General features: G+C 38.9%; 1 protein-coding gene across 1 annotated transcript in view; it reads right to left on the bottom strand.

The window, feature by feature from the left end:
* sema4gb (sema domain, immunoglobulin domain (Ig), transmembrane domain (TM) and short cytoplasmic domain, (semaphorin) 4Gb) overlaps positions 1–25,706 on the bottom strand; it is a 60,109-nt gene that overhangs the window by 8,258 nt on the left and 26,145 nt on the right. The window contains exons 3-13 of the mRNA XM_085416931.1: positions 17,751–17,899; positions 17,282–17,344; positions 15,571–15,669; positions 15,380–15,473; positions 13,794–13,907; positions 12,445–12,599; positions 7,811–7,986; positions 3,238–3,376; positions 2,925–3,147; positions 1,717–1,832; positions 1,323–1,477 (exon numbers count right to left, since the gene is read on the bottom strand). Coding sequence (XP_085273057.1) covers positions 1,323–1,477; positions 1,717–1,832; positions 2,925–3,147; positions 3,238–3,376; positions 7,811–7,986; positions 12,445–12,599; positions 13,794–13,907; positions 15,380–15,473; positions 15,571–15,669; positions 17,282–17,344; positions 17,751–17,899 — 1,483 coding nt within the window. The remainder of the gene's footprint in view (positions 1–1,322; positions 1,478–1,716; positions 1,833–2,924; positions 3,148–3,237; positions 3,377–7,810; positions 7,987–12,444; positions 12,600–13,793; positions 13,908–15,379; positions 15,474–15,570; positions 15,670–17,281; positions 17,345–17,750; positions 17,900–25,706) is intronic.

The following is a 25,706-nucleotide window of genomic DNA, read 5'->3' as shown; positions in this document are numbered from 1 at the left end:
GACTTCTTCGAGCTGACAGGATAACAAGAGTAACTCAAATAATCACTCATTACGATTAAGGAATGTGGAAGAGTATCTAATGCACAACTCGTTAAACCTTAAAGTAGTCGGGCTACAGCAACAGAAGACCACGCCAGGTGCTACTCCTGATAGCTAAGAATAGAAAACGACTAGAGCTCATAGGATCAGAGTTTGGAGTAAAGAACATGAAGGCACACATCCATTCTGCCTTATATCAACAGCTCAGGCTGCTGGTGGTGTAATGTGGGGGATATTTTATTGGCATATATCCCACGGAGAGTTAAGGCAGCTCTGAATGCAAACGGGGTCCAAATGGTACTAACAAGGTGTTCCTCATAAAGGTTTGGTGAGTGTACATTAGCATTTATTTAATATTGACAAAATACTCTCAAAGTTTTAATTATTGTGTTGTACCAGTTGTACCAGTTTCTCTCATGTAAATATTTCAGATGGCGATATGTAAAGTAAAATGTTACTGAAAGAGGAAAGACACGATTTCACTCACTTCCACCCTGTTTGTTTTTCCGTTCTACATGCAGAGCTACATGAGACATAAAGATTGAAATCATATCCAAATGGGTGGGGGCTTTTTTTGTGTGTGTGCGTACTTGAAATTCAAAACTTCCCATTATGTGCGAAGCTCCTGCTGAGCTGAACAGAGCTGATGAGAAAAATCCAGGTCAACTACATTGTCTTAGACCTGCTTTCATAGAAGATTTGTTGGAGGGATACAGAAGCTGTATAAATAATTAACTGTGCTCTGGTATTGTTTGGCCCAGAAGGAAGAAATAAACATAAGCTAAAAAAGGTCATGTAATGCAAAAATGTACAGCACAAAAAGTTAATCATCTTATTCACCTCTCCCTAATCTCCTGTAATTTTTCCAGAGGGCTTGATGGTAATGTTATGTTAAATCAACATGCCATCAGTTATGAGCAGTTCACCACATTATTTAACAGTTACATTAGAAAAAAATAAATAAAATCTAAATAAAAAGTACATTTTATGCTCAATTTTTCAGCTCATGTAAAAAAATAGATATAGAGTTAACAGAATATGACAAAATTAGGAAAAATCGGAGACTACAGAGCAGGTGGAACTGTGGAGAAGGTTTAGGGAAGTATAGATTCAGGATCTATGGAAGAGCAAAGCAAATGTATCTTGTTTGTTTTCTGCCAGATCTCTGTAACCCCATTTTTTTTTGCATGCATTGTGTAATTATGCATGTGTGTGACACTAAAATACATTGAGTCTGTGTCCTTACTGGAAATATTCTTTTTTTTGAGTGCATGTGCCCTTACTTTTGTGCACGTGAAGATATTTCCACACACACTTTCCCATCCCAGCCGCAGAAGGGGTCTCTGGCGAACACACAGTCATAACAGGAAGTGTACCTCTTGCAGGCTGACATCGGTACCTGCACGACTCCAGAGTGCGACCCAACATAGACACTCCTCTGTAAAACAGGAGCATATTTGGAAGATTTTTTCCTCATGTTAAATATTGTAATGCCCTTCAGTATAGACAGTGTATTTGTTCTTTAATCATCAGTTATTAATCGGTGGAGAAGGGAAGAGTTCCACAACCTTTTTGGGGTATGACAGGGATTTAGGCGCAAAGGTTGCCCATTTTCATTTAGATATAAATCCTTATTCTGTTAACGTACAGTTTTACTGTAGATATATTTAAACCTACCAGAGCTGAGGAGATGACCAGGCTCTCTATGGGCTGTGGTTCATCAAACAGCTGCAGCTCTTCTATGATATGCATTTCTCCATCGATGTCCACAGCTCTATGCAGCCAGCCGTCATCTGCAACAACAGAGAAAACCTTGTTGAGTTAAACTGAGATGTGAATATAACAAAATGCTGGCTGTATGAACAAGACTGATGTAGCCACTCAGTCTGAAACTCATGCTAGTGACAATTCTTTCTAAAGACTAGCAGGGGCAAAATCCACTGATAATAAAAAGATTGACCCTAGTTTTCACTTGATTTAATACCTCGGTAAACGCTATGCTGATTGCTTTATAGTCTCCATTTCTAGTTCCACCACTATTTCACCATGAGTTCCTCTCCTTTTACACAGATAGCAGCCAATGATGCAGAGGTATTCCTTGTAGCATGAGATGGTGCATTGTCTTGCATGGAGATGGTTGTGTTGCAGAAGGCACAGTTCTTCTCTTTCTACCATGGAAGAAAGCGGTCAGTCAGAAACTCCACATACTGGCTCAAAACATGACTCCACCACCTCCTTGCTGACGATGCAGCCTTGTTGGGATATGGTGGCCGTCCACCAACCATCCACCACTGCATCCATCAGTGAACAAGACTGTTTGAAAATTAGTCTTCATGAGTTCTGGGCCCACCACAGCCGTTTCTGCTTGTGAGCATTGGTTAGGGGTGGCCGAATAGAAGGTTTATGCACAACTGCAAATCTATGGAGGATCCTACACCTTGATGTTCGCCGGGCTCCACAGGCACCAGCAGCTTCAAATATGTGTTTGCTGCTTTGTAATGGCCTTTTAGCAGCTGCTCTCTTAATCTGATGTATTTGTCTGGCGGAAACCTTCATAATAATAATAATAATAATAATGGATTGCATTTATATAGCGCTTTTCCGGACCCCTCAAAGCGCTTTACAATACCACTATTCATTCACTTTCACATTCATACACTGGTGAAGGCAAGCTACAGTTGTAGCCACAGCTGCCCTGGGGCCTTTATCTTTATCTTTATTCCATCCATGGGTTTAATTGAAAAACAACTTATTTCATCTTTATGACACTTAAACACAATTTGCATAATAATTTGGAATGCGGTGTATTGTTATTTCATGGCACTGCTAAATGCAGATATGGTGTTTATTTGGTCATTTCATTGGATTTCTTGTATGAAACTCACCAGTTCCCAAAAACAGAACAGTGTAAATATTTCCATCCAGTGCCGGCTCTTTGTGCACTGCTATCTTGACATAGTTGACACTTCTTTTGAACATGAGGGGGCGCACACCTATTGGGTGCACCTGTTTGGCCATCAGCGGGTGCCTTCTGGCGAAGGTGAGGACATTGTCTGGGAGATCTCGAGACGAGTTGATGTTCTGGGACCTGTGCAGATCTGTTATACACTGAAGATACAGACAGAAAAAATGACTAAAAATACAGAACATAACAATCGCTGATGATGGTGGAGAGAAGGTTAATGCTTTAAAACTTACAGAGCCGGGTCTTGGATCTGGGACTTTTCCTGTGTACTCCCTCCATTTTGAGTCTTGCACCTCCATGTACGGCCCTTCGAAAACCTTCTGCACATCTGAGAAGGCGTACTGGCAGATAGCAGACGCTTTGATATTCTTCCTGTAACACAATCCCCAACACCCCAAAGACATGTCCAGGGGACACACTCAGGATTAATGACTCAAAGTTGAAAAACGGCTGGATTGAATTTCAGAAGCATCACAGATCATCAGGCCTCACTGACAGGCAAAAGGTTAACTAGCTGACTCTTTATTCTATGAAAACTGTGGGTATTATGGTGGGTTTTTTCCTTTTCACATTGGCATGTGGGAGTGACGTCACTGACAGGTGTGTAATTTTACCCCTTTATCTCTTCCAGAGGGATGCGTTTTCAACACTAGCATACAGTGCAAAAATACCCACTCCTTGTGAGTCATAAATAAAACAACCTATTTGTGGTTTTGGTCCTGCAGCTGTGAGGAAAAAGAAGAAGAAAAAGACTTTGTCCAACAGTATGAGTGATTAGTTGATTAGTTGCATGGTAAACCTTAACCTTGAGCCCTAAAGGTGAGATTAGTAATGGATGGAAAATGTCTTTGTCACACTCTTTAGACCATTGTGTAGTCATCAGAGTCTTCAAAAGCATCAAAGTGAGGAAAATAAGAGCGAACTGAGACCAGAATGTGTCTTGAAACTACCAGGAAGTACACCTCAGGGGATTAGTCATTCTTACACATGTGTGTCTGATGCATAGTGATGACTACTACTCATACATGTGTAATAACAAAGAAAGAAAGAAAGCAAAAAAGAAAGAAAGAAAGAAAGAAAGCAAAAAAGAAAGAAAGAAAGAAAGAAAGCAAAAAAGAAAGAAAGCAAGCAAGCAAGAAAGCAAGCAAGCAAGCAAGCAAGCAAGCAAGCAAGCAAGCAAGCAAGCAAGCAAGCAAGAAAGAAAGAAAGAAAGAAAGAAAGAAAGAAAGAAAGACAATGTCTACACTAGCCCGGATAAATTTGAAAATGGCGTATACGTCTGAAAATGCTCCGCGTCCACACTATTGTTTTCATGCGTTTTCACAGAGTTGTGCGTCCACACACAAAACCCTTACGTTCCAGTACTGCGCATGCGTATCAACCAGCCTCATTTCTGTCTGTCGTTTATTTGCTTTCCAGCTCTTCGACACGTCGTGTCAAAATTTTGAGGAAAAGCATCGCGAGTTTTTTAAATGGACTGACAATGAGGTGGAGCTGTTGCTGCGAGTAACACAAAAGTACAATGTTGCAAAAGCGAGTGAGACTTAAAGAATTTGAAGAAAAGCTATCTGGAGCAGGTACAAACTGATATTAATCTTTAATAGGGCAGTCAAAATTGAGAGCAAACAAAACAACTGCTGTGTAATGCCCTCCGCTATCTTAGTTTAATTGGTCACATGACTTAAATGTGTCACCGTTTTCGAAAAGGCTCCGGTTTCGCTGTTTACACTGCGACGCGGAAATGGCGTTTTCAAATCTATCCACTTTGGAAAGCGTTTTCAAAAAGCTCAGTTTTCTTTGACCAAAAATGTCTCAGTGTGTCTCAGGAAGGCCAAAACGGAGAGAAAAAGATGCGTTTTCAACGTATTAGAGTGGACATGGCCAAAAGAAAGAAATTAAAAGCAACAAAAGACAAAACAGAACGTAAGAGAACAGAATGAACGCAACCAAAAAAGAAAAAAGTAAGAAAGCCAACAACTAAATAGGACACCTAGAAAACTGCAAACCACAAAAGATGGAAAGCTAGAGTAATCAAGACAGAGAGATAAAAACATGAAAGCAACAACCAAGAAACAAGAAACAAAGAAAGAAAGCTGGCAACCAATGAAGAAAGAAACTAGACATCAATCTTCTGTTTATCCTATTCAGGGTTGTCAGGCAGATGGAACCTATTCCAGCTATCATAGGGCGACCACTGCGCCGGCCCAAAAGCCACCAAAAGACAAAAAAGAAAGGAAGTTAGCAATAAAGAAAGAACGAAAGAAAGTGATCAAAAGTGGAAAAAAAAGACAAAAGAAATGAAGGGCAAGAAAGACGGAAAGAATGAACTGCAGTCCTGCAGTGAATGAGAGGACACACACTGATATCCACTAAACTACAGCAGTGGGAAAATGGAAAGAAGCAAAGGAGAAATAGATAATAGATGTCTCATTGCAATGCTATCCTCACCATCAGAATCTAAACACCCCTGGGACAGTTTTATGCAGCATGACTCTGCATATCAGCATAAACACACACTCAGATCACATCACATTTTCCATTGGCAGTCGTCATCTTCACACACACACCCACGCACACACACATCAGCTCTCACCGCAGCTTGGCTTTCTGTTGATAAGAACTCACCTAGGATTTGAAAGAATGACTTTTTTCTCATTATCAGTTAATCTGCCGATTACTTCTACGATCAATCATCTAATCTTGACGGTGTCAGAATGTAGAGAAAAGATCCAGAGCACCAAAAGATATCTTGAAATGGCTGGATTTGTCTGACAGCCAGTGTAAAATCCAACAATATTTAGTATGCGACGACATAACACAGGGAAAAGCAGCAAATACCCCAAACAGAGAAGCACAAACCACAAGCAGTTTTACTTAATTTAATGACTTAATTGAGTCGTGTTAAAGGATTATTGGTTGATTAGTTAATCTCTGAATTACATGTTTGGGGAAGAAACATCGTTTTGTTCATCATCTGAATAAAATAGATCTCGTGGTCTCTCAAAAGAGGAATTAACATCACATTTACTTCCAGCTGGATATCACATTCTTGTTTCTCTGTTTTTTACGTCTTGATGCAACACAATGCAATAAAGAAATAATTTTCCCCTTTTGGAATAAAAGAACTTGGATGGTTTGCTCAGAGCTCTGACAACCTCATGCAAAATCTTTAGAATGAACTTAAACATCCCAAAGGTGCGAGTTTGACTTTATCCCACGACATGAGTCCTGGTCCTCACTAAATCTCTTGTGTCTGATTAGGAGATTGTGCCCTCGGCTAGGCTGCATTACCTCTTATAGTAACAGGATAACGGTCATTATTGAGTGTAGTGTCCACACAGTTTTGGCCATCCAAGCACAGGCGGACACACTGGCACAGTCCCAAGTTTTATACACTCACATCTGTTCACTTTCTGCTTCCAAATAGATTTTTTTTTTCAGAGCTGAATGTTTAAATGAGTGTTTAAATTGTAAATTAGTGTGATACTCAGAGGCTGGCAGGTTATTCATTAAAACCTTTTTTAAATGTAAAACCTAAGTAGCTCAGAAACAACAAAATAAACAGAAAACAAAAAAGTTTGTATAATTAAGCCATCTGAAAAAAGGAAAACCACTGAGCAAACAGTGTTTGACTGCAGATATATTCTGTTTTCACATGCTGCACATTCCACTTTAAAACTACTTGACTGAGTTCAAAGAGGAGAAATGCAGATAAGCATTCAGATTTATGGGATCCCCTCCTACACACACTGCACTATATTCCATTACATTTAACCTTATTTTTAAAGCTTCAGCTCACTGGACTCAAGCTCCTGAAATGGTCCTAAACAAAGGATGTTTAAATCTGACCATCTTATCCCACTGAGTGATTATTAAAAGTTGTAACTATGTGCATTATTGACCAGCTCAATTACAGTACCTCATTAAGCTAATACATGTCAGTGACAGCCCCGCACACAAAAAAAAACAGGCTGGGGAAACTATTTCTTGTTCAAGACTTTTGCTTGGTTTAAAAATACTGGAAAATTAAGTAAGTTCCTTTTCTCAACCATTGATTAGATATAATGACACAGTCACACCAAATATTAGAAAAGTTAAATATTCTGGCTATTGCCAGGTGTATACAAGATCTGACAGAAAACTAAAGACAGTGACAGATGATCTTTTTTTTAGTTTACAGTAATGTTGGGACCATAATGCACCAATTAAATACCATGTTGCATATAATATGGATTGGAATTGGGCAGCTGAGACTGTAGACTTCTCACAAAACAGTCTACTGAGGCCACACTAACAGCAAAGACTGGACATTTTCTCATAGACTTCTTAGAGAAGCTGCGCCCTTGGTAACCATTAAAAAGTTTGCAGATTCATTTTTCACTCTTCGTCACTTCACTTCTCAGACATCCATCTATGGTTCAAAGCCATAAAATTGTTTGCTGCCCATATGCAATGGGTGCTGAGGGCTTTGAGTTTGGCTCTCAGTAGTTATTTTCAGGAAGTTGATGCTTCTTGCTATACCAAGAAATATTCTGAAAATTGTTCTCAAAGTTTGGATCTTTGCATGAATTCTACAAATGTTCTCAGATGTTTGGGTTTGTAAGTTGATATTTGATAATAACTTGAAGTTTTAATTTATAGATTACAAAAAATGTTTTGTTTTTTATAGAAACAAGCATACATACATGAATTAATGATCTTAATCACTAGTTTCTAGTTTGATCTAATACATCACAATATTCTTTCATGCAAAAAAAACCAAACTACATGTTTGTAGAGCATAAATGAGTCAAAATCAGCTCTTACCATTCCAGACCAAAGATACCATAAAAAATGCTGCTGCGAGCGTCTCGCTCCTGCAGGACGAACACGTCACGCAGGATATTGAGGTGCAGCTCATACTCTGGGACTGAGCACACCATTCTAGCCTTGAGGAACGAGGTCCACTTCCTCTGCAAAGTCCTCTGGCCTCCCCAGTCAGTCTGCAGAGAGAGGAGACAGAGGTGGAATTAATTGATGTAAAGATAAACAACACAATGATTTTAATGATGCGGGTGATGCACAAACAGTGCATTTATATAAGAAAAGATTAGATCCAATTGAGATTATGCAGATATAATGAATATATAGGGAGGAGCTGAATGTTGGTATTCAAACTCAGTGTCCCTAGTGTAGCACATTTCTCTGATTGCATTTCAGAAGCAGTGGGAGGTAAGGCTGTAAGACATTTTTCTCCCTAAAAGAGTAATTTGGCACACCTCATTTAGATAAGATGAAAAAAGAGATGGATTCAATTTTTTCTTTGTTTGTCTGTATTAGAGGTTCTCATCTTTCTTTATTTGTGGCTTTAGGGGACATCTGTTGTTCATCAAAAGCCTCTGCCTGCATTGGCCTCCCACACAAGAAAGCCAAAGTAAATCAACATAAGATATACACTTAAAACCTTAGGAGCAGTTCTGTCAATAATACCAATTCAATTTATGGCACAAGACGAATGAAAGAAGAGACGAAAAGGAGTGCAGACAGATGAATCCAATCTTTAAATTTCATTCATTTGACAGAAGGAAATCTGTAGAGACTTGAAAGCAACAAATAAGCATTTCTTACAGAGATGATAGCAGGTTATTACTGTGGGAAGAGCTAAAGGGATGCAATGGCAGATTACAGTCTCTGTCAATCAACGCACAGTCAGGGTCACTGGGCTGTCATGAGGTAAATTTAAGGCAGTAATAGTGAAGAATCCAAGCATACCAGAGGGGGAATTAACCCTAGATGAGCCTGTGCTGCAGTGTATTCTCAAAATACAACTGAGAAAAACAACAACAACAACAACTTAAAACTACAGCACCATTCTCTTTACTGGAGATGTATAGCAAGAAAAATGTTAAATAATGTCAAACTGGCACCTATTTCTGCTTTTTGCAATGGTCTTGTTTTCATGTCATCATGTCTCTTCTTTGTTAAAGTAGGCATGACTGGCGAGGAAGTAGAAGCTGTCTGGCTGGGAAGTGAGAAGCAGAAGAGGACAACCGGCTAGGCAACTCAAAAATGGCAAGTCGTCAGTGGTTTCAGGCCAGGGGCTACTGCCAGAGCCGTCACTATCTGTGGATCTGCCATCAACCAGCGTGGTGCCTGGCCGCCATGGGGGCTGAGCTGGGGACCACTCGACATCTGCATGTGCTGCCGTGGCCTAGTTCAGACTGAGTTATTACACTCGACTGCTCTGACAACTCCACAGTGCTGGTGAAGGGAGAGGAAGAGCCCAGACCTTATTTCCAGAAATGACTACTTTCGAATGCTGTGAGAATGAAGACAAGACACAGTGAGTGTGTATATGGGTTTGAAAAGTAAGAGAGCAAGAAATGCTCAAAAATGAGCTCCCTGCATTTGTTTAATGAGCTTTTGGGACAAAAGCTTGCAGCAACACAGGGGTATTGTGGTATTTTACAACTTTATTATTCAATGCCAGTGGAAACAGGACAAAAAGAGAGAGAAATATCCTCAACAGAGGTCCTTGAGAATCATTTTAATGGAAATAAAATGATGTGTTTTTTCAGCAAAGCAGCAGAGACACTTAGGGAAAAGACCAACAGCAGACAGCGATGTGAAAATCAATACTGGGTGTATAAACCTTTAGCAACCTGTTTTTCATACTAAAAGATCCAAAACATGAGGCTTTTTTTCAATGAACTCTTACAGTGAAAATAGTGTCCAGACTATCTGTGTACTGTATACATAATTGAAAAGCAACAAACTCATGCTGCTGCTGTTTGTATTGTATGAATACAATTACATGGACACCGGTAATCATTCACTCACCCCCCATCCACCCATTTATCTCTATTTTTTCAACCATTCATCTAACTTAGTAGTCAAAGGGGGCTGGAACTTTTCCCAGCTTTCATGGTGTGAGAAACAGCATACATCCCGGACGCTGTGATGCCAGTCCATCACAGGGCCAACACACAGAGAGCCAGATCATTTATTACTCTCTATTAAGGGAATTTAATGTGGACTATGAGCCTATATGAAAAATGAATTAAAAAATTGGCACTTTTAAGCACTATTAGTCATTTTCTCTACACCATTAACTGTGCCATTGCTGTCACACAATTAAAACTTGACACATCAATGTCAAATAAATGCCATTTACCCTAAATGCATGTATGTTCCATCCCTGTTACTTATTCCCTAATCACTCTTCTGAGTCCAGTCTGCTAAGCACTCACCCCCCTTTGCAACTTGCCTGGGAACCATGAAGGAAGTTCAACATAGCCATGCTTACTTTGTATTAGCAGGCTTGACAAATCCTAAAACCCCAGTCAGGGATAAGGGGTGTGACAATGGCAGTTATCAACATTCTGTGTTAAGCTGGGCTTTCTGCCTGGCTCTGTGCACGCTCACATAAAAAGGAGCGTTTCACACATCATATTGACTCTTCAGCACAACATGATCCCCATGAGTGACACCTACACCAATCAGACACGTTATCAGATGAAAGCGTTGATAATAAAATGGTGATAAATGTTTATAAAGAACACAAAGGAGCATAAAAGATGTAACAGTAAAATGCAATACTGATGGAAATAAGACAAAAGAATAACGCTGCTATTCCAGCAGTGCAAAACAGACTTAACAGCAGAGTAGAGTCAAGTACGACAGTTTTTACTTAACTCATGATGTCAGTAATATATTGCTTAAAAACTTGGACATACATGACACATTCATGTTTTTGTTTGTTTTCTGTGTCCTGTTCTTTTTGTATATGTGTGTTTTTTGCTGCTGATACAACCAAATTTCCCCTTGTGGGACAATTAAAGGATTATTCTATTCTATTCTATTCTATTCTATTCACCCAGCTGAGAATCTATAGTAGGTTTAACAAATGTAATTTAAAAATTCACGGAAAACCTATTTTAAGCTGAAACTGACCATAGCCTCCTCCCAACCAGGTTATGCGTTCAGCACATGTTACCATGGTGATTTAACCACATAAAAAGACAGCCAATTTTGTGACATAAAAAATTCTGACTTTATGCTCAACATAGCTTGCTCTGTAGTACACTCAAATAATCTTGTTTATCAAGCTTTCCAGAGTTCCTTATAGTTGTACTGTGCTCTATTGTGTGTTTCACTGGCTGCTTATTTCCTCTTTTGATTAAAAATTTGGATTCCCCTTAGAGCCATTACTTTGGCTTTTGTCTTCTCTTTGAAGCCACATTGCATTCATGTCAGTGTCCACAATAACATCTTCCCAAGATAAGCTTCGAAACATTATTATAAAACTAACAGCAGCACAAGGTCAAAAAGACGTGTGGCACAGCTGCACCATAAATTCTTTTGTTATGCACAAACAAAACAATAAACTACTGCTGTATTTTATAATATCATCTTCCAGCGATTATATACTGTATATTTTCCAGCATATTCCTCTATAAACCTGTGCATCCTCAAGTACAGCTCTTCTGGCAAACCACTTCTTTCCTTCTGTCCTCTCTCCTCCTGTTGCATTTTAGGAATTGAAACTAAGATGACGTAGGACAGAGGAGACAAGGAAGCACAACTTAGAGAAAAAAAAGCTAAAGAGAAATAATAATGAAAGTATGAACATTAGTAAATGATATATTAAAAAAAGGAAACAAAACTCTACAAGTACATAACAGAGAATTCACACCATGTCAAAATCTTTGAAAAATTTCCTGCTCAGTAGGTTTTCCTGTTAGTGTTCTCTCATTCATTCACTTAAATCCTTTTCACAGGATCACAAAAAATGAAACACAACTGCTTCATTTCACCAGCTGAGTCATTGACTTACTCTTTTGATGCCTACAAAAGCACACTGTGATGGTAATTATACCCCCATGAATGGCTAAAATAAATGACAAGCGGGAGGAAAAGGAGCAAGAGTAACCTCTAGGAATGGTTGCTGGGCATGCTGTCTAGACTGGGAATGCTGACAGCAAGTGAAATGAGGTGAGATGGGAAGTAGAGGAAGAAGAGCAGGAGAAGGCGGAGTTGAAGATGGGGATATGGCAATAAAGTAAGGGGGAGGGTTTGCCATTGGAGGTGGAGGTTTGTGGACTTGTACTTTGCCTGGCAACAGTGGCACAGAGAGAGAACCTCTGTCAGTGAAGAAACTGTGATTAGAGACGACCAACTGCTGGCTGATTTAGCATTGATATTACAGCGAGAGGAGCGTGGCAGCTCATTGAGAAACAAGAACGTCCTCTGAAATCCATTTACATTCATTCTGTGCAACTGACAAAAACCATTCAATAATCCCACCATTTTTCACTTTGAATGATTGGTAACTTTTACCCTCTCTTGTTTCAACCCTTTCTTTCTGTGACCTTGCAGGCACTTGTAAAGCCGTTTCAAACCCAGTGAAAGCATTAATGCGATTATAGATAGCAGTGTTTGGGTTAACTGGTCTTTCTGACCTTGCACACTCTGGCGACCCTGGACACCTTGGTCTGGCTCGGGTAGGCAATCTGCTCCTGGCTTCTCTCAGTGAAGAAGAAGTAAATCTTGTCATCATCACCGATAGAGCTGTTGATGCTCTCCTTCAGCAGCACAGAGCCCACGAAATTTGCCTCTGTGCACACAAACACAAACACATCACACGCACACATCCACATGTCCAAAAAGAAACCTATTAGCAGCCTAGAAAGTGTCTCCTTGGAAACTAAAGATGGAGCCTTTAAGTATGATTGAACCACCACAACCAAGTCAGTTAGAGCTGCAATGCGGTGCAATTTTTTTCCTTGTGATTTTTATTCTACAAGTGAATCTGTTGTTTTTTTATGACAAAAAAACATCTGATGTAATAAAAATGTGCAACATAGCAATGAGGTTTGGTCTATTAATATTCTACTGAAAGAGGAACTGCAACCCCACTACCCAAAACACAGGAATGCTGTATGAAATGCAGATAATAAATAAACAATTCGCAATTTAATTGCTTGTAAGGTGTCCTTGAGTGTCTTGAAAGCAACTATAAATAAAATGTTTTATTGTTGTTATTGTTTATTTTATTTTTGAACACTAAAAGGAAGAAAAGTTATGCAATACTAAAAAAACAAAATTAAAGCCACAACTGCGATTATACAACTAATTACATTCATTGCTAACTTGATGGGAGTTTTTTTAAAGCAGGAAAAGAGGCTGACTCATTCAGAATAGAAATGAGGAAGAAGTTTCGACTGTAATGTATGCGGCAAATAGTTTGATAGCTTAAAAATGATGTTTCTCAATATGAAACTGCAATGAATATTGGAATCAGTAAACTATAAAATATCAATAAAAGACTCAAAAAATAAAGTGAAATGTCTGAATATAGCTGAATATGCGGAAAACCATATCAGTCAGAAAAGTCTGTTGGACTCTGGGACAACAACATGAACATAAACTGCCACTGCATGCACAAATGCAAGTTCAAACTCTACTATGCAAAGAAAAAAATATATCTACAAAAAAATATCAGATCTTGTTTGGGTGTGAGGTAGTTTAAAATGGATTGAAGTGCTGTTACAAGAAGATGAGATACAATACTGCTGTATGCTAGTTATGTCACATTATCATCACATCTATTCGTCTATTCTGTCCATCCAGAGAAAAAAAATTCTACACAAGAAGCAATACAATTACAATTGGTATATTGCCTTTCTACTACTTTTAGTTAAATCCAATTTAAAACCCAATTGAAATATTTGGAAAAAGGACACCATCCTTTTTGAACTAGCGTCTTACAGCAGCTATTATGTACATACATATGAATGATTATATTTACCCAGAAGCCACCGGGTGGGCGCCTCCTCTGTCCTGAGTGTGGGGAATGGAAAGTTTCTGCGAATATCTGGAGAGCTGCGAAACTCGTACTGAGAGGCTGTGAACATCTCACCATCTAATTAAAAGATTAAAAGCATGAATTGGTGGCAAATGGATTAAAAAAGAAAGATATTGAGATATCAAAGTTTAATCACATGTAAATGAAAGCATTCAGTGGACTGCAGAGGAAGTGGAAACAGTATGACCTATGACTTGTGTATTTGTAACGATAATTAGACAAAATTTAGTATGCTTAAACTGTCTAATAAAGACAGTGTTTGATTATCTATGCTACATCTAAAAGTGTGATCTAATCCAAAAATCAGGGTGCACTTTTGCACAGTTAACGCTTGCTGTAATCCTTAAAAATGTTCATGATGGTTGTCAAGCAATTATACATGAGGGAGCATTCACATTTCCAGCAAAACTAATTAAAGACTTAAGCCGTTTGAGTTGGTAAAAATCATGTAATTGTGACCTTGCTTGCATTTGAAACAAATCCCACAAGTTCCCCTTGCCCTTCTGGGTCCACTGTGATTTGATGAGTCTTCACAGACCCTTAGTAGGATGACGTTAGAAGTTTTAAAAACACTGCTGGGCCTAATTATAACCTCACAGTAGCACAGTTCTAACAAAGTATTTGAAAATGGATTTGAGTTTCATTCAAAACTATGACATCAGCATGATAAACAATATAAAATATTTTCCATAACTTCTCTTATGGATTTTAAAGTGCAGAATCAGGTGACAGACTGTGAAAGAGGACCTAAATGCAGGATACAGGAAATTACTGTGAAAGTCCAGATTCCAAAGCTTTAATCCAAAAAGTCAAGGTCATTTGCTGATGTGTTGATGAGACAGCAAAGCAAATCATTCTGGCAAAGGGCAAGCAAAATGTCAAATCCGAAACTACTTCAAAAAGTCATAAATGGAAATGAATACGAGGACAGCAACAGGATTATGAGGCAAAAAATCACGAAAAAGACTGGAGGCACAGAGAACTGCTGGAAGGAAACTGCATTCATTCTTAGATTTTAGAGTTCTACTAAGTATTCAAGTTATATAAAAAATTATGTAATATGCTGTGTATATGCATATCAGCAACATGCTGTTACAGAGGTTTGCATTGTCCCCTCACAGCAAAATGGTTCTGGGCTTGAACATCCGTTCTCCCTCCAGCTGGTGATTTTTTTTTCTGTGTCCAAACACTTCCAAGTTAAGTTGAGGTGATTCTCAGGTGTCCACAAGTGCAGATGGAGACAGATAAACCAATGTATAACCCAATTTAGTGTGGAGCCAGGACACCAATGGATGGGTGAGGATGGGAAATCAATATTTCATTGATTTAATTGTAAATTCCACAGATGAGCAGCAGATTAAAACTCAGAACATCCTTCCAAACATGTGCTAACCTCCGCACCACTATGCCACCATAATGTGTGAGAACAGTAAACCTTTACTGCCCAGAGGCCTTTACAAATAAGATCCCCAAGGACAAACATAATGCAGGATGGTTTGTGGAATAAAAGAAATTGCATTTGGACTTACCTATGATGAGGCCAGTGAATCCCTTTGCTGGGTCATACGGACACCTGTCTCTGCCTTCCTCAAAACCTGAGGAGAAGCTGAAACGCTCTGCATCCTTGTAAAAAAAAAAAAGATTGAGAACACATAATAAGTTGTTTCATTTCAATTCTTGTCACAATTTTACTTGACATAAAAAACCCAGGATCTCTTACGATATAAGCACAGAGCGGTCTGAAGGCGTTCGTTCCACAGACGTACAGGTGAGTCTCATTGTATCGCTGCAGAAAGCGGATGTGGTTGTAACACTCTGTCTGCAGAGAACACAGTAAAATGAAGTGATTTGTTTTTTGTTGTGTATCTGCTTGTTTTTCTCAGCGGCAATACATAATAATCAGTCAATAAATTTGTTTCCCGGGTGTTAAAAACAATAAAACATAAAAGAATAACCTTTCAAAGATAGGGAGGAAAAGCTTTAGAGAGCAGAGAAGGAAGCATGCAAAATAAATCAAATACAATACAGATGACATTAATGCTATTACACAGCACAGGCGGTTCAAAAGGAAGTTACATAAACTCTCATTACATTATTGATAACAAAGAAAAAGCCATAAAGGAGGCAAACTGACAAAACTGGAAAAAAAGAAAGGCAAATATGCACTAGCTAAGCATGATGACAAGTCTGGTTGGTTTTTTAACAAATTTTAAACAGTGCTTGCAAGGAAGTGGTAAGAGTCACTCAGTAATATATTTAATGGTAATAGGTTCCATAAACAGGAAGCTCTTATTTTGAAGGTTTATGGGGATATGTTTTCTTTCATTAGATACAGATGATCTCTGTCACTGGTCATCATGAGAATCTATTGCCAACTTTTTTTTTGAAATGTGACTGTTTTAAATGGAGTAGGTGCTAATCTGTCTATATTCAATAAAATTCACCAGCTAAGGCAGCCCAAACTGGAAAGCACACAGGTTCACCTTGCTAGTACCAGTTTGGATCCCATTTCCCCCCCCAGAACTATCTTAATCCTTTGTGGCACAGATTCAACAAAGTTCTGGACACATTTCTGTGAGATTTTGGTCCATACTGACGAGATAGCATCACACAGCCACTGCAGATTTTTTGCTGCACATCCATGATGTGAATCTCCAGTTCCACCACATCCCAAATGTGCTCTATTGGATTGAGACTGTTACGGCCAGTTTGAGCACACTGAACTCATCGTCCTGTTCAAGGAACCAGTATGAGATAATTAGAGCTTTGTCACATGCCATTTCATGGCTGGATGCAACCATCAGAAGGTGGATATCATGTGGTCATACAGGGATGGACATGGTCAGCAACAATAGTCAGATACGCTCTGGCATTTAAACAATGGCTGATGAGTCACGATTTCTGCTGCGACATTCAAACGTAGCTCTTCAGACCAGGTAACATTCTTCCAATCTTCTATTCTGAATTCTAGCCTCAGTTTCCTGTTCTTAGTTGACAGGAATGGGACCCGCTGTGGTCTTCTGATCCTCTCCTGCATACCTTGTTTGTAACAAGCTGTTATTCTTTGAGATGGTTTTGCCAAAAAAAGAAAATCCCAGTCAATCAGAAGTTTCAGACCTTTCTAGTGACATCTTGTTTTTTGTTTGCTCTACAACAAATAAAAGATGGAGAAAACCTCTACTTAATGTATATGGTCTAATTTATAAAAATAATGAATGAATGAGTGCCATTTATTTTAAATCCTCAACCTCCAGTTTAGTGTCTCAGGGTTTCAGGGAAACGAAATTACAAAACAACTGGAAGTATTGAATGTTTCGTTGCTGTCACAAGCATCACAAAATGGAGCAGTTGCACTTGTGCTCTCCAATATTAACCTAATAAATAAAGATGGGAGATTTTTCCGAGAAGAAAACAAAGCTGCAGCCTTTTACCTGATTGTCTCTGCCTTTGTTTAGGCACTGCTTCTTCTGTTCAGGGGAAGCATCCCAATCAATCTGCAAACAATGGGAGGGTAATAAGGATGACTCCGTAAGCTAAATAAATAAAGAGAGGCAAACAGATAAATAAAAAGCCCTATAGATAGAAAAGAAAGTAACAGATAGAGAGAAGAAAGTATGTGTGTGTGTATGTGTGTGATAAACAGGGGGAGGAAAAGAGAAGGACAGCAGACTTAATTTTCTGGCTGCGTCACTAAGTTCTGACTCACTTCAGTAACCCTTGAATAAATGCCTGGTGCATTTAATCCGATAGCCATAAAATTGGTGGAACACAATGGGATTTGCTCAATCTCAAAAAGGCTATTGTTAGTTTCTCCTCCTTCGAATGGGAGAAAAACTCGTGAAATGGGCTTTTCTGTCTTAACATCAGCAATTATGTGTTTCTCAGCAACTTGGCACTCACTGTGAGGTTTTCAGGTGTGGAGATGCTGGATGTGTTGAGAGCGTAGAGTGCTCCTCTGCCTCCCACATACAGCAGCCTGGCCTCCTCCTCCAACAGCAGGGTGCTGTAGTTTCGGGAAGAGCCGATGAAACGGGTGCTGCCCAGCAGACCTGCAAATATATGACACGAGACATGTGAAGGTTTCTTTGTGTAAAGACCGAGACTAACATGTCTTATTGTGTCAGGGAAGCAATATATCTGGGTGTAACTGACAATGATGCATATCGTCAGAATTTTTTGATTAGCAAAAAACGACAGATTTGTTCTGGTTATTTAAACTATAAATAGAGTCTCCTTTGAATTTCCAAATTACATCACTATCTTGTAAGCTAGAGCAGTTTTATACGTTGACCAATTGGCAAACTCCAAGGCTAAAAAAAAAGAGCAAGTGCCAACACTTGCAGTTCCTCTAATGGCCACATGAGGCTGGTTCCAACTGTATAGGGTGTTGATTTTTTATTTATTTTTCTATATCTCACCTGTTTCAACTTTTTTAAGGCTGACATTTAGTGGTGAGACTATTTTGATTGACAAGTGTGCTCACATAGAAAGCTGTAGCCGGCTGCCTGCGAGGCATCGCCTCCACTAATTCCACTTGCCAAACTGGACCTCTCAAACATGTATACACAGTGGTGGATTTTAAAGGAATTCTCTGACTAAATGAATGGCTCTCTGTGTGGTACAGCCTGTACAAGACGTCTGTGAACCAGCTGTAGTGATTAAAATTGTTATTATATTCCTATGCAAGCATTGTGTTATTAGCTGATAGCTAATATGTGCTCCTTTAGCTCTTCTGAGCCATTTGATTTGGCGTTTCAACACTCTGCCTACATATAGTTAGCTTCACCCAGACTTTTGTTTTAAAGGTTTTCTGCCAGAAAGACTTTGTAAAACATTGTTAACATAGTTGAAGTTTTATTTTTAACCCAAACCTAACCTTTTAATAAAGATTAGTATGTGGTTTGTTGCCTAAACCTAGCCAAACTGTGACGGTTACATGGTACGGTTGTATCAGGAACTGGCATAAAATCATTTCCAAATGAAACATGCGGATTATCAAGAATAAGATTTCCACACCCAATCAGTCAGGTTCTGGGTTAACAAAGACCACCTCTGGTGCTTTTGTCCAACAGGGTTCCAATGGAAACAAAAGGTTAATGCAGGAGTGTGAAGGTGAGAGTACGGACTTTAAATGTACAGAATATGATTGGTAAAAGGAGAGAGCTAGCTGATGTGATAGAGAGAAGGAAGGTAGATATATTTTGAGACCAGATGGCAGGGAAGTGATGCCAGGAGTATTGGAGGTGGATTTAAAATGTTCTACCATGGTGTAGATAGGAGGAGAAATGGAGTAGGAATAATCTTCAAGGAAGAGTATGCAAACAGTGTTGTGAAATTGAAGAGAGTATCAGAATTGTGAGTTTAAATCAAACAGACAGAAATCAAAGGGGTAATATTGAGTGTTATCAGTGCGTGTGCTCCATAAGTTGGATGATGTTGGATTTACTAGACAAAGAATGATTAATATGGAGCTGCCAGGCAGCAGCAGAAGAGGAAGATCACAAAAAAAATCATGAATGTAGTGAAGGATGGCATGCAAAAGGTTGGTGGGATAGAGGTGGATTGCTAGGGTGGGATGGAGGCACATGATCCATTGTGGCAACCCCTAAAATGACCAGCTGTAAGAAGAAAAATTGGCTTTAAAAAAACCACAAGATCACAGCTTCATATCTCTGCTTACAAAGCACAAGAATAGCTTGACTTTACACTCACTGGGAAATGAATGGAGTCTACACACCCCAAATGAACATGCTCAGTGTGTGTGACTGAGCGTGTGAGGGTGAGACCCAACTACAGATCTGGGAGATGGGGAGGGAGTCGCTGGAGTGATTGCTAAGAGGACTATAGAGACAGAACGTAGGGATGGGGGCACAGTGGAGGCAAAATTTTAGGGCATTCAGCAGGAATCGTGCCCCAGTACTGCCAAATCGCATCAGCGGTAATGCCATAGCATCAACATCATCCCTGCTGTGTGTGTGTGAACAAGTGTGATGTGTGAGAGATTTTTATAGTAAGTGGGCTAAATTACTGTCACTGAAGTCCATGAAAAGTACATGTTAACAAGGTAAACATGGCGGATGGCTTTTTGGCTTTTGATCTTCTGCCACTGGAGCAGACAGAGAGGTTGAAAAATAATTGGCCTGGTGCACTAAACTAAATATTTGAACACACCCCAATGTAGCACCTCAGAAATTAGGGCAGGTTGCGTCGCTGCTATGAGACAGCGAAAAGGAGGACATTGTTTTTTTTTCTTCCTGTGGGCATGAAAGATCTCCTTCAGTGCAGAAGTAGGTTTACAGAGCTTTGGTTTGCTCTAAAAGTGAGTGATAAATGTCTGATTAAGAAAATCTGACATTAAGAAGAATAAAAACCCTGCATGCGGAAAGAACAGCTGTCTTCAGAGAACAACAGAAGAGATGAAGGTATCAAGAGTGTTGCACTGAGGAATATGAGTCTGCACAGTGCAGATGGGCACATTAATCTCCACACATCCTCTCTGCCTCCCTCTCCTTCATCTCGCTCTGTTGTGAAATAACAGCAACATGTCTCAGCTCCCGGTAAAAAGATAAGCTATATTAGTCCTCAACCAATCAATTAAGCACAATGTGAGGACCTGCACGCTTGTTGCGGTTAATTCATTCTGATGTTCATAGTTCCTTTAAAGAAATGGAAATGGTTCATTGCTGCTGAGGGAGGCCATGGGATCACAGAGTAACTGCGAAAAGTATATAGATGATTAGCAGGCAATGGAAGCTTAAGTATTATATTATCTTATATACCACGGTTCATAAATGTTATATATTCAAGTAGTTCAGGGTCAGTATCAGTTCATAGTCACTTCAACATCAAATTAGGTTAATATGATGCAATTATACGTCATAAAATGCCTGACTGTGATAAATTGTCAAATCATGTCATTTAAATCAACAAGAATTGATTCAATATGAGCGTATAACTAAAAAGGATATAAATTGCATCATTATTTTCAGAGGCTGAATGATAATCCCTTTAACGTTATAGCTTTGAACACAAAACACAGTGCCGGCATTTAACATTTTACAGATTTCCATGATAAAATGTCCAACTTAAAATGTAGGAAAAACAAACCTGTTTACAGCCTGTTACAAATAAAGTATTTTTTTTAGTAGTACTGTAGTAGTAATCTCTTTATTCATGACAACTCTGCAGGATTTGCAGCTCAAGAACCCAAATGTAAACTCAGAGTAACTATCATCAGAGTAAAGAAAAACCAGTTTTCAAAGAGGTATACTACAAACTAAGTTCAACATAGCCAGCTTTTTTGCATTAGCTGGCTTGACAAAGCCCTAAAACCCCATTTGAGATGACTGGTATCACTGTTGCCTCACAACAAGAAGTGCTGAGTTCAATTTCACCATCAGCCCAGGGTCTTTCTCTGTGGAGTTTGAATGTTCTCCCCATGTTTGCATGGCTTCTCTCTGGGTACTCCGGCTTCCTCCCACAGTCCAAAGATGTGCAGTTAGTGAGGTTAGGTTAACTGGTAACTCTAAATTGCCCATAGGTGTGAATGTGAGTGTGAATGGTTGCCTGTCTCTATGTCTTAGCCCTGCGACAGACTGGCGACCGGTCCAGGGTGTACCCTGCCTCTCACCCTAAGACAACTGGGATAGGCTCCAGCTCCCCTGTGACCAAATGGAGCTATAATCCATCAAGCAGGGCCTTCTGCTAAAGACTCAGTGAGCTCTCAATGCTACTGTTTATTTCTTAGATGAGGGCGGCTGCAGATTAAGGCTCTGAAATTTAGTTCTGCAAGTCTCCTTTATTAAAGAGTAACGTTTAATATCTGACTGTATCCAACTTAAAGATTAGACTTTAAATTGGATACACTTAAACATTAAATGTTACTGTCCAGTAAAAGAGACTTGGAAATCGATTTATTTTGTCAGCAGATCAAAGTGAAATTAATTTTATTGATTAAACAGGTGTTTGTCTTGGTGTGTGCTCTGTGTTTAAGCAGCTGCAGTTCCAGCAGTGTAAAAGTGACTTAGCAGCAGATGAGGTTTATTAACATTTCTGCGTCACTAGATTAATACAGTCCCATTTCCATGACAGTGCAATCCACAGTTTGTTCTTCATTCAGTGGTTTTAGTTAGGTACAGCTTAAAACTTGCAAAACATATTTGCCCAGAAGACAACGTGAAAACAATTAAGTCAAACCAAACACAAGACAGAAGATGGAAACGGTTCACTGCTGCTGAGGAAGGCCATAGGACAAGAAAGAAGACAACCAGCTATCAAAATAAAACAGGAAATCACAGAGTAACAATCTGTTGTATAAAGTAGAGTAGAGAAACGATTTATATGAATCAGTCCATTTACACATGGGGAAAAAATCACTAAAGAAAATGCACGACTCTAAAAGTGAATTACACATGCATTTTGCTAGCCAAGCAGGTTAGCCAACATAAGACAATCCACAGAAATGTTCCTGTATTTGTCAATGGAAAATCTACCTATGTAAGCAGTTTTTAAGATGTTAATAAACATATCAGTGAGATCCTACAGGTACAAACACTCTGAGACAAAAATGGCAAGTTTTTGTTGACGGGTAGGTTCAACTTTGTCAAGAACTCAAGAACTGTCAGAGCAGTTAAAAAAAACTGTCCCAGCTGAAACTGAAGTCCATGTTTATGTCATGCATAAACATGGACTCCAGTACATATACTCTCCCAGGCTGTGACTCATCTCCACTGTATCACACTACAGTATTAGTAATGCTTTTACTTCCCTAATTTACAATAACCATGATGATAATGAGGATGACAGCGAGTTTTCCAGCGTGTTTGATCTTGCATAATACAACATGATGAAAACTGGTTTGAGTTTCCCAACCATCACATGGAAGGCAATTTCTTCCCCACACAACTGTCTGCTTGCCTAACCATCACATGGACACACTGGGCGATGACAGCAGCTCTGCAGGAACCTATCGACTTCCTGGAAAACCAGAGACTGAGTCAGACAGCATCTTCTCTTTCACAACCTTCCTTCTTATCAGCCTTTTTCTTTTTCTTTTTTAACTGACAGTCAGACAACCACAGGGATGCTCTTACTGGTCAATAATTAGGTTATTATCATACCAGCTCCGTTATGGCTGTCAGGCTGATTATACGCATGGAGGCTGAGAAGATTGATGATGCACACACAGCTCCTGGTAGAGGAAATCCTTTAAAAAAAGTTTTAAAGCATTCATTCTTCCTTTTTTTTAAAGTTATGTTTAAAAAAAGACCAAATTTACTTTTAAAATATTTATTTTAAGCATAAATTTATAAATTAAAAAACTGTAATCCTCTGTAGCCACTGCTCTTCCAGTAATAGTGAATATTTCTAATTTTCTGTGAGGTAGTAGAAGACTGTTTTTAATGTCTATGTTAAGACACTGACAAGGAGTGTTGGAGTATGTTGGAGTGTAAGAAAGTTTTATAGAGTTCATGGTCTTGTTTAGACTTTGAGCATCTCTCTTAAAAGTGCATCCACACTGGAAGCAACATGGTGAGACCATAGAAAGTGCAACTTAAAGCGACTACAGTCAAATAACTACAAGCAGCAAAAGTGGGCCCGAGCATTTCTCAGCTTCCAGGTGAACGGCTGAAACAGCTAGCACTTGACATATGGACTGGGAGTAAATACATTGGATGGGTAACTAGGCAACCAGAGCCTGGAATGCAGCTGCAAAGAAATGTGCAATGACCTTAAAAGGTAATCTGAAAGGCATCAATTATCCAGGTGACTTCTGAGCAAGCTGCAATAAAACTAATCAAGGGCAATAAAATCTTTGATTCCATGGTGGAGAAGACAAGCTGATTTTGTACTATAAATGTACCCTTCTCAGTTTAACGAGAGCAGCTGACATTTGTTGCTGCACTAGCGCCTTAAGACTTACATAAATGAGTAGCCATAATACATAGTTTGTATGACAGCTACCTTAAATATTTAAATATTCAAACTTTACCTAAATCACATTACCTAAATTACTCATCACACTTAGCACATCAACCTCAGGAGCACCCCTGCAGGGGATTATTCAGCATTTTTTTGTCAGCAGTTTTGAAATCAAGATTGCACTTTGTCGGTTTGCATTGTTTTATGTAGTGTATAAAAGATGTCTGTGCAGTGTGAGCAATTTAGTATTTTGTGGAATATATAAAGTGTAATTTCCTAGGTGGGACAGAGAACTAATAAGATGCACTCAATCTTTTAACATTAACTGGACTCCAGGCACAGCTCTGTTTTTGTGCCGTGCACATTTTCAGAATGAGAGGATTTTACTTTTCAAAAGTCCTCCCACACATGCAGTTTTAATGAGACTTTACAGTTCAGTTTTTAAGTGTTACAAACAGGGAAGATTCTTTGAAATTCAATGCTTTTTTACTTTTTTCATTTTGATAATTCTTGTATGAGCTTTTACCGTTAAAGGCTTTTTGATGCTTTATTACCTGCTTACATACTAACTTAAAAAAACATATTCTTTGTTTTTCTCTGTGTAAATAACTCAAAATCGTAGTCAGATCTTCCAACCTCTTTTTTTATCTCTCACTAAACGGGAGAGCTAAACAAGTATGTTAATTATGATAGGTGCTGAAAACAGCTGAAATTTGATCATTTCGTTCCAGTAATTGGACTGCCTCATAGTTTATGTAAGATTTAAGTGATCGCATTCCTGCTTTCATTTCCTGCACCCTCAAACCTGTTTTTAGTGACTGCTATGAGGGCAAGAGCAGTAACTAAAAGTTTTAATAAATTGAGAATGATCCGTTTTTTGTTTCCAGAGTTCATTTCCATGAACTCAACTTTCCACGAACTTTATCAGCAACTATTGCAAAGCTACTGTAGCTATCAATGAAAGCCACGTGACTGTGTACCTCTTTTTTTTTTTTAAATCTTTTTTCAGCCTGTCAACTTTAGATTTGAGTGAGCAATGAGCATGTCATCCAACACAGGCAAAGGTCAGGACACGCCAGGAGGGGATTCATCTGAAGGGTAGATGAGGGCACTTTGGTAGGAAGGGCCAGGATTCACCCAGTAGGGTGTACACTCCACTGCACATGCAAATAATCTAAATATAATCTAAAAGAAATTGGGAACATCAGAAAACAAACTCATACATGAGATACATTCAAGAAGAAAGTGTGATAAAGAAAGAAACACAGTCACGCGCATTAAAAAATGCATGACATTAACAATTTCCTCCTCACGAGAACACTGCGTACTCTCCGAGATCATTTTTAAAGTAAGAGTTATGCAAACACAAAATCTCAACCCAAGGCAATAAGATAAGATAAGATAAGATAAGATAAGATAAGATAAGATAAGATAAGATAAGATAAGATAAGATAAGATAAGATAAGATAAGATAAGATAAGATAAGATAAGATAAGATAAGATAAGATAAGATAAGATAAGATAAGATAGAACTTTATTAATCCCTCGGGTGGGTTCCTCTGGGAAATTCGATTTCCAAAAAAGCACAGCACCGACAGAAGTTACAGAGTTATACACACACACATATATATAAATACAGAGACAATATAAATAAAATATACGAAGGGGATAAATAGAATAAATAGGAATAAAAATAAAAATACAAGTGAATTGCACATTTCAAGTATTGAGTCTATTGCACCGTTGACTATTTACAAAAGTATTGCACAAAAGGTATTGCACAGTGAGGTGAAGAGGCACTACAGCTTAGTTGTTCCCTCCTTTGTCCTCCTGTTTCCCCTCCCTCTCCCCTCCAGAGAGGAGTTAAACAGTCTGATGGCGTGTGGGACAAAGGAGTTTTTAAGTCTGTTAGTTCTTGTCTTTGGGAGAAGCAAC

Source organism: Rhamphochromis longiceps, linkage group LG8, assembly GCF_057381845.1.
Source record: "Rhamphochromis longiceps isolate RC_006_pf linkage group LG8, R_longiceps_female_GT1.1, whole genome shotgun sequence".
NCBI lineage: Eukaryota > Metazoa > Chordata > Actinopteri > Cichliformes > Cichlidae > Rhamphochromis > Rhamphochromis longiceps.
This window is presented reverse-complemented; position numbering and strand designations above follow the sequence as displayed.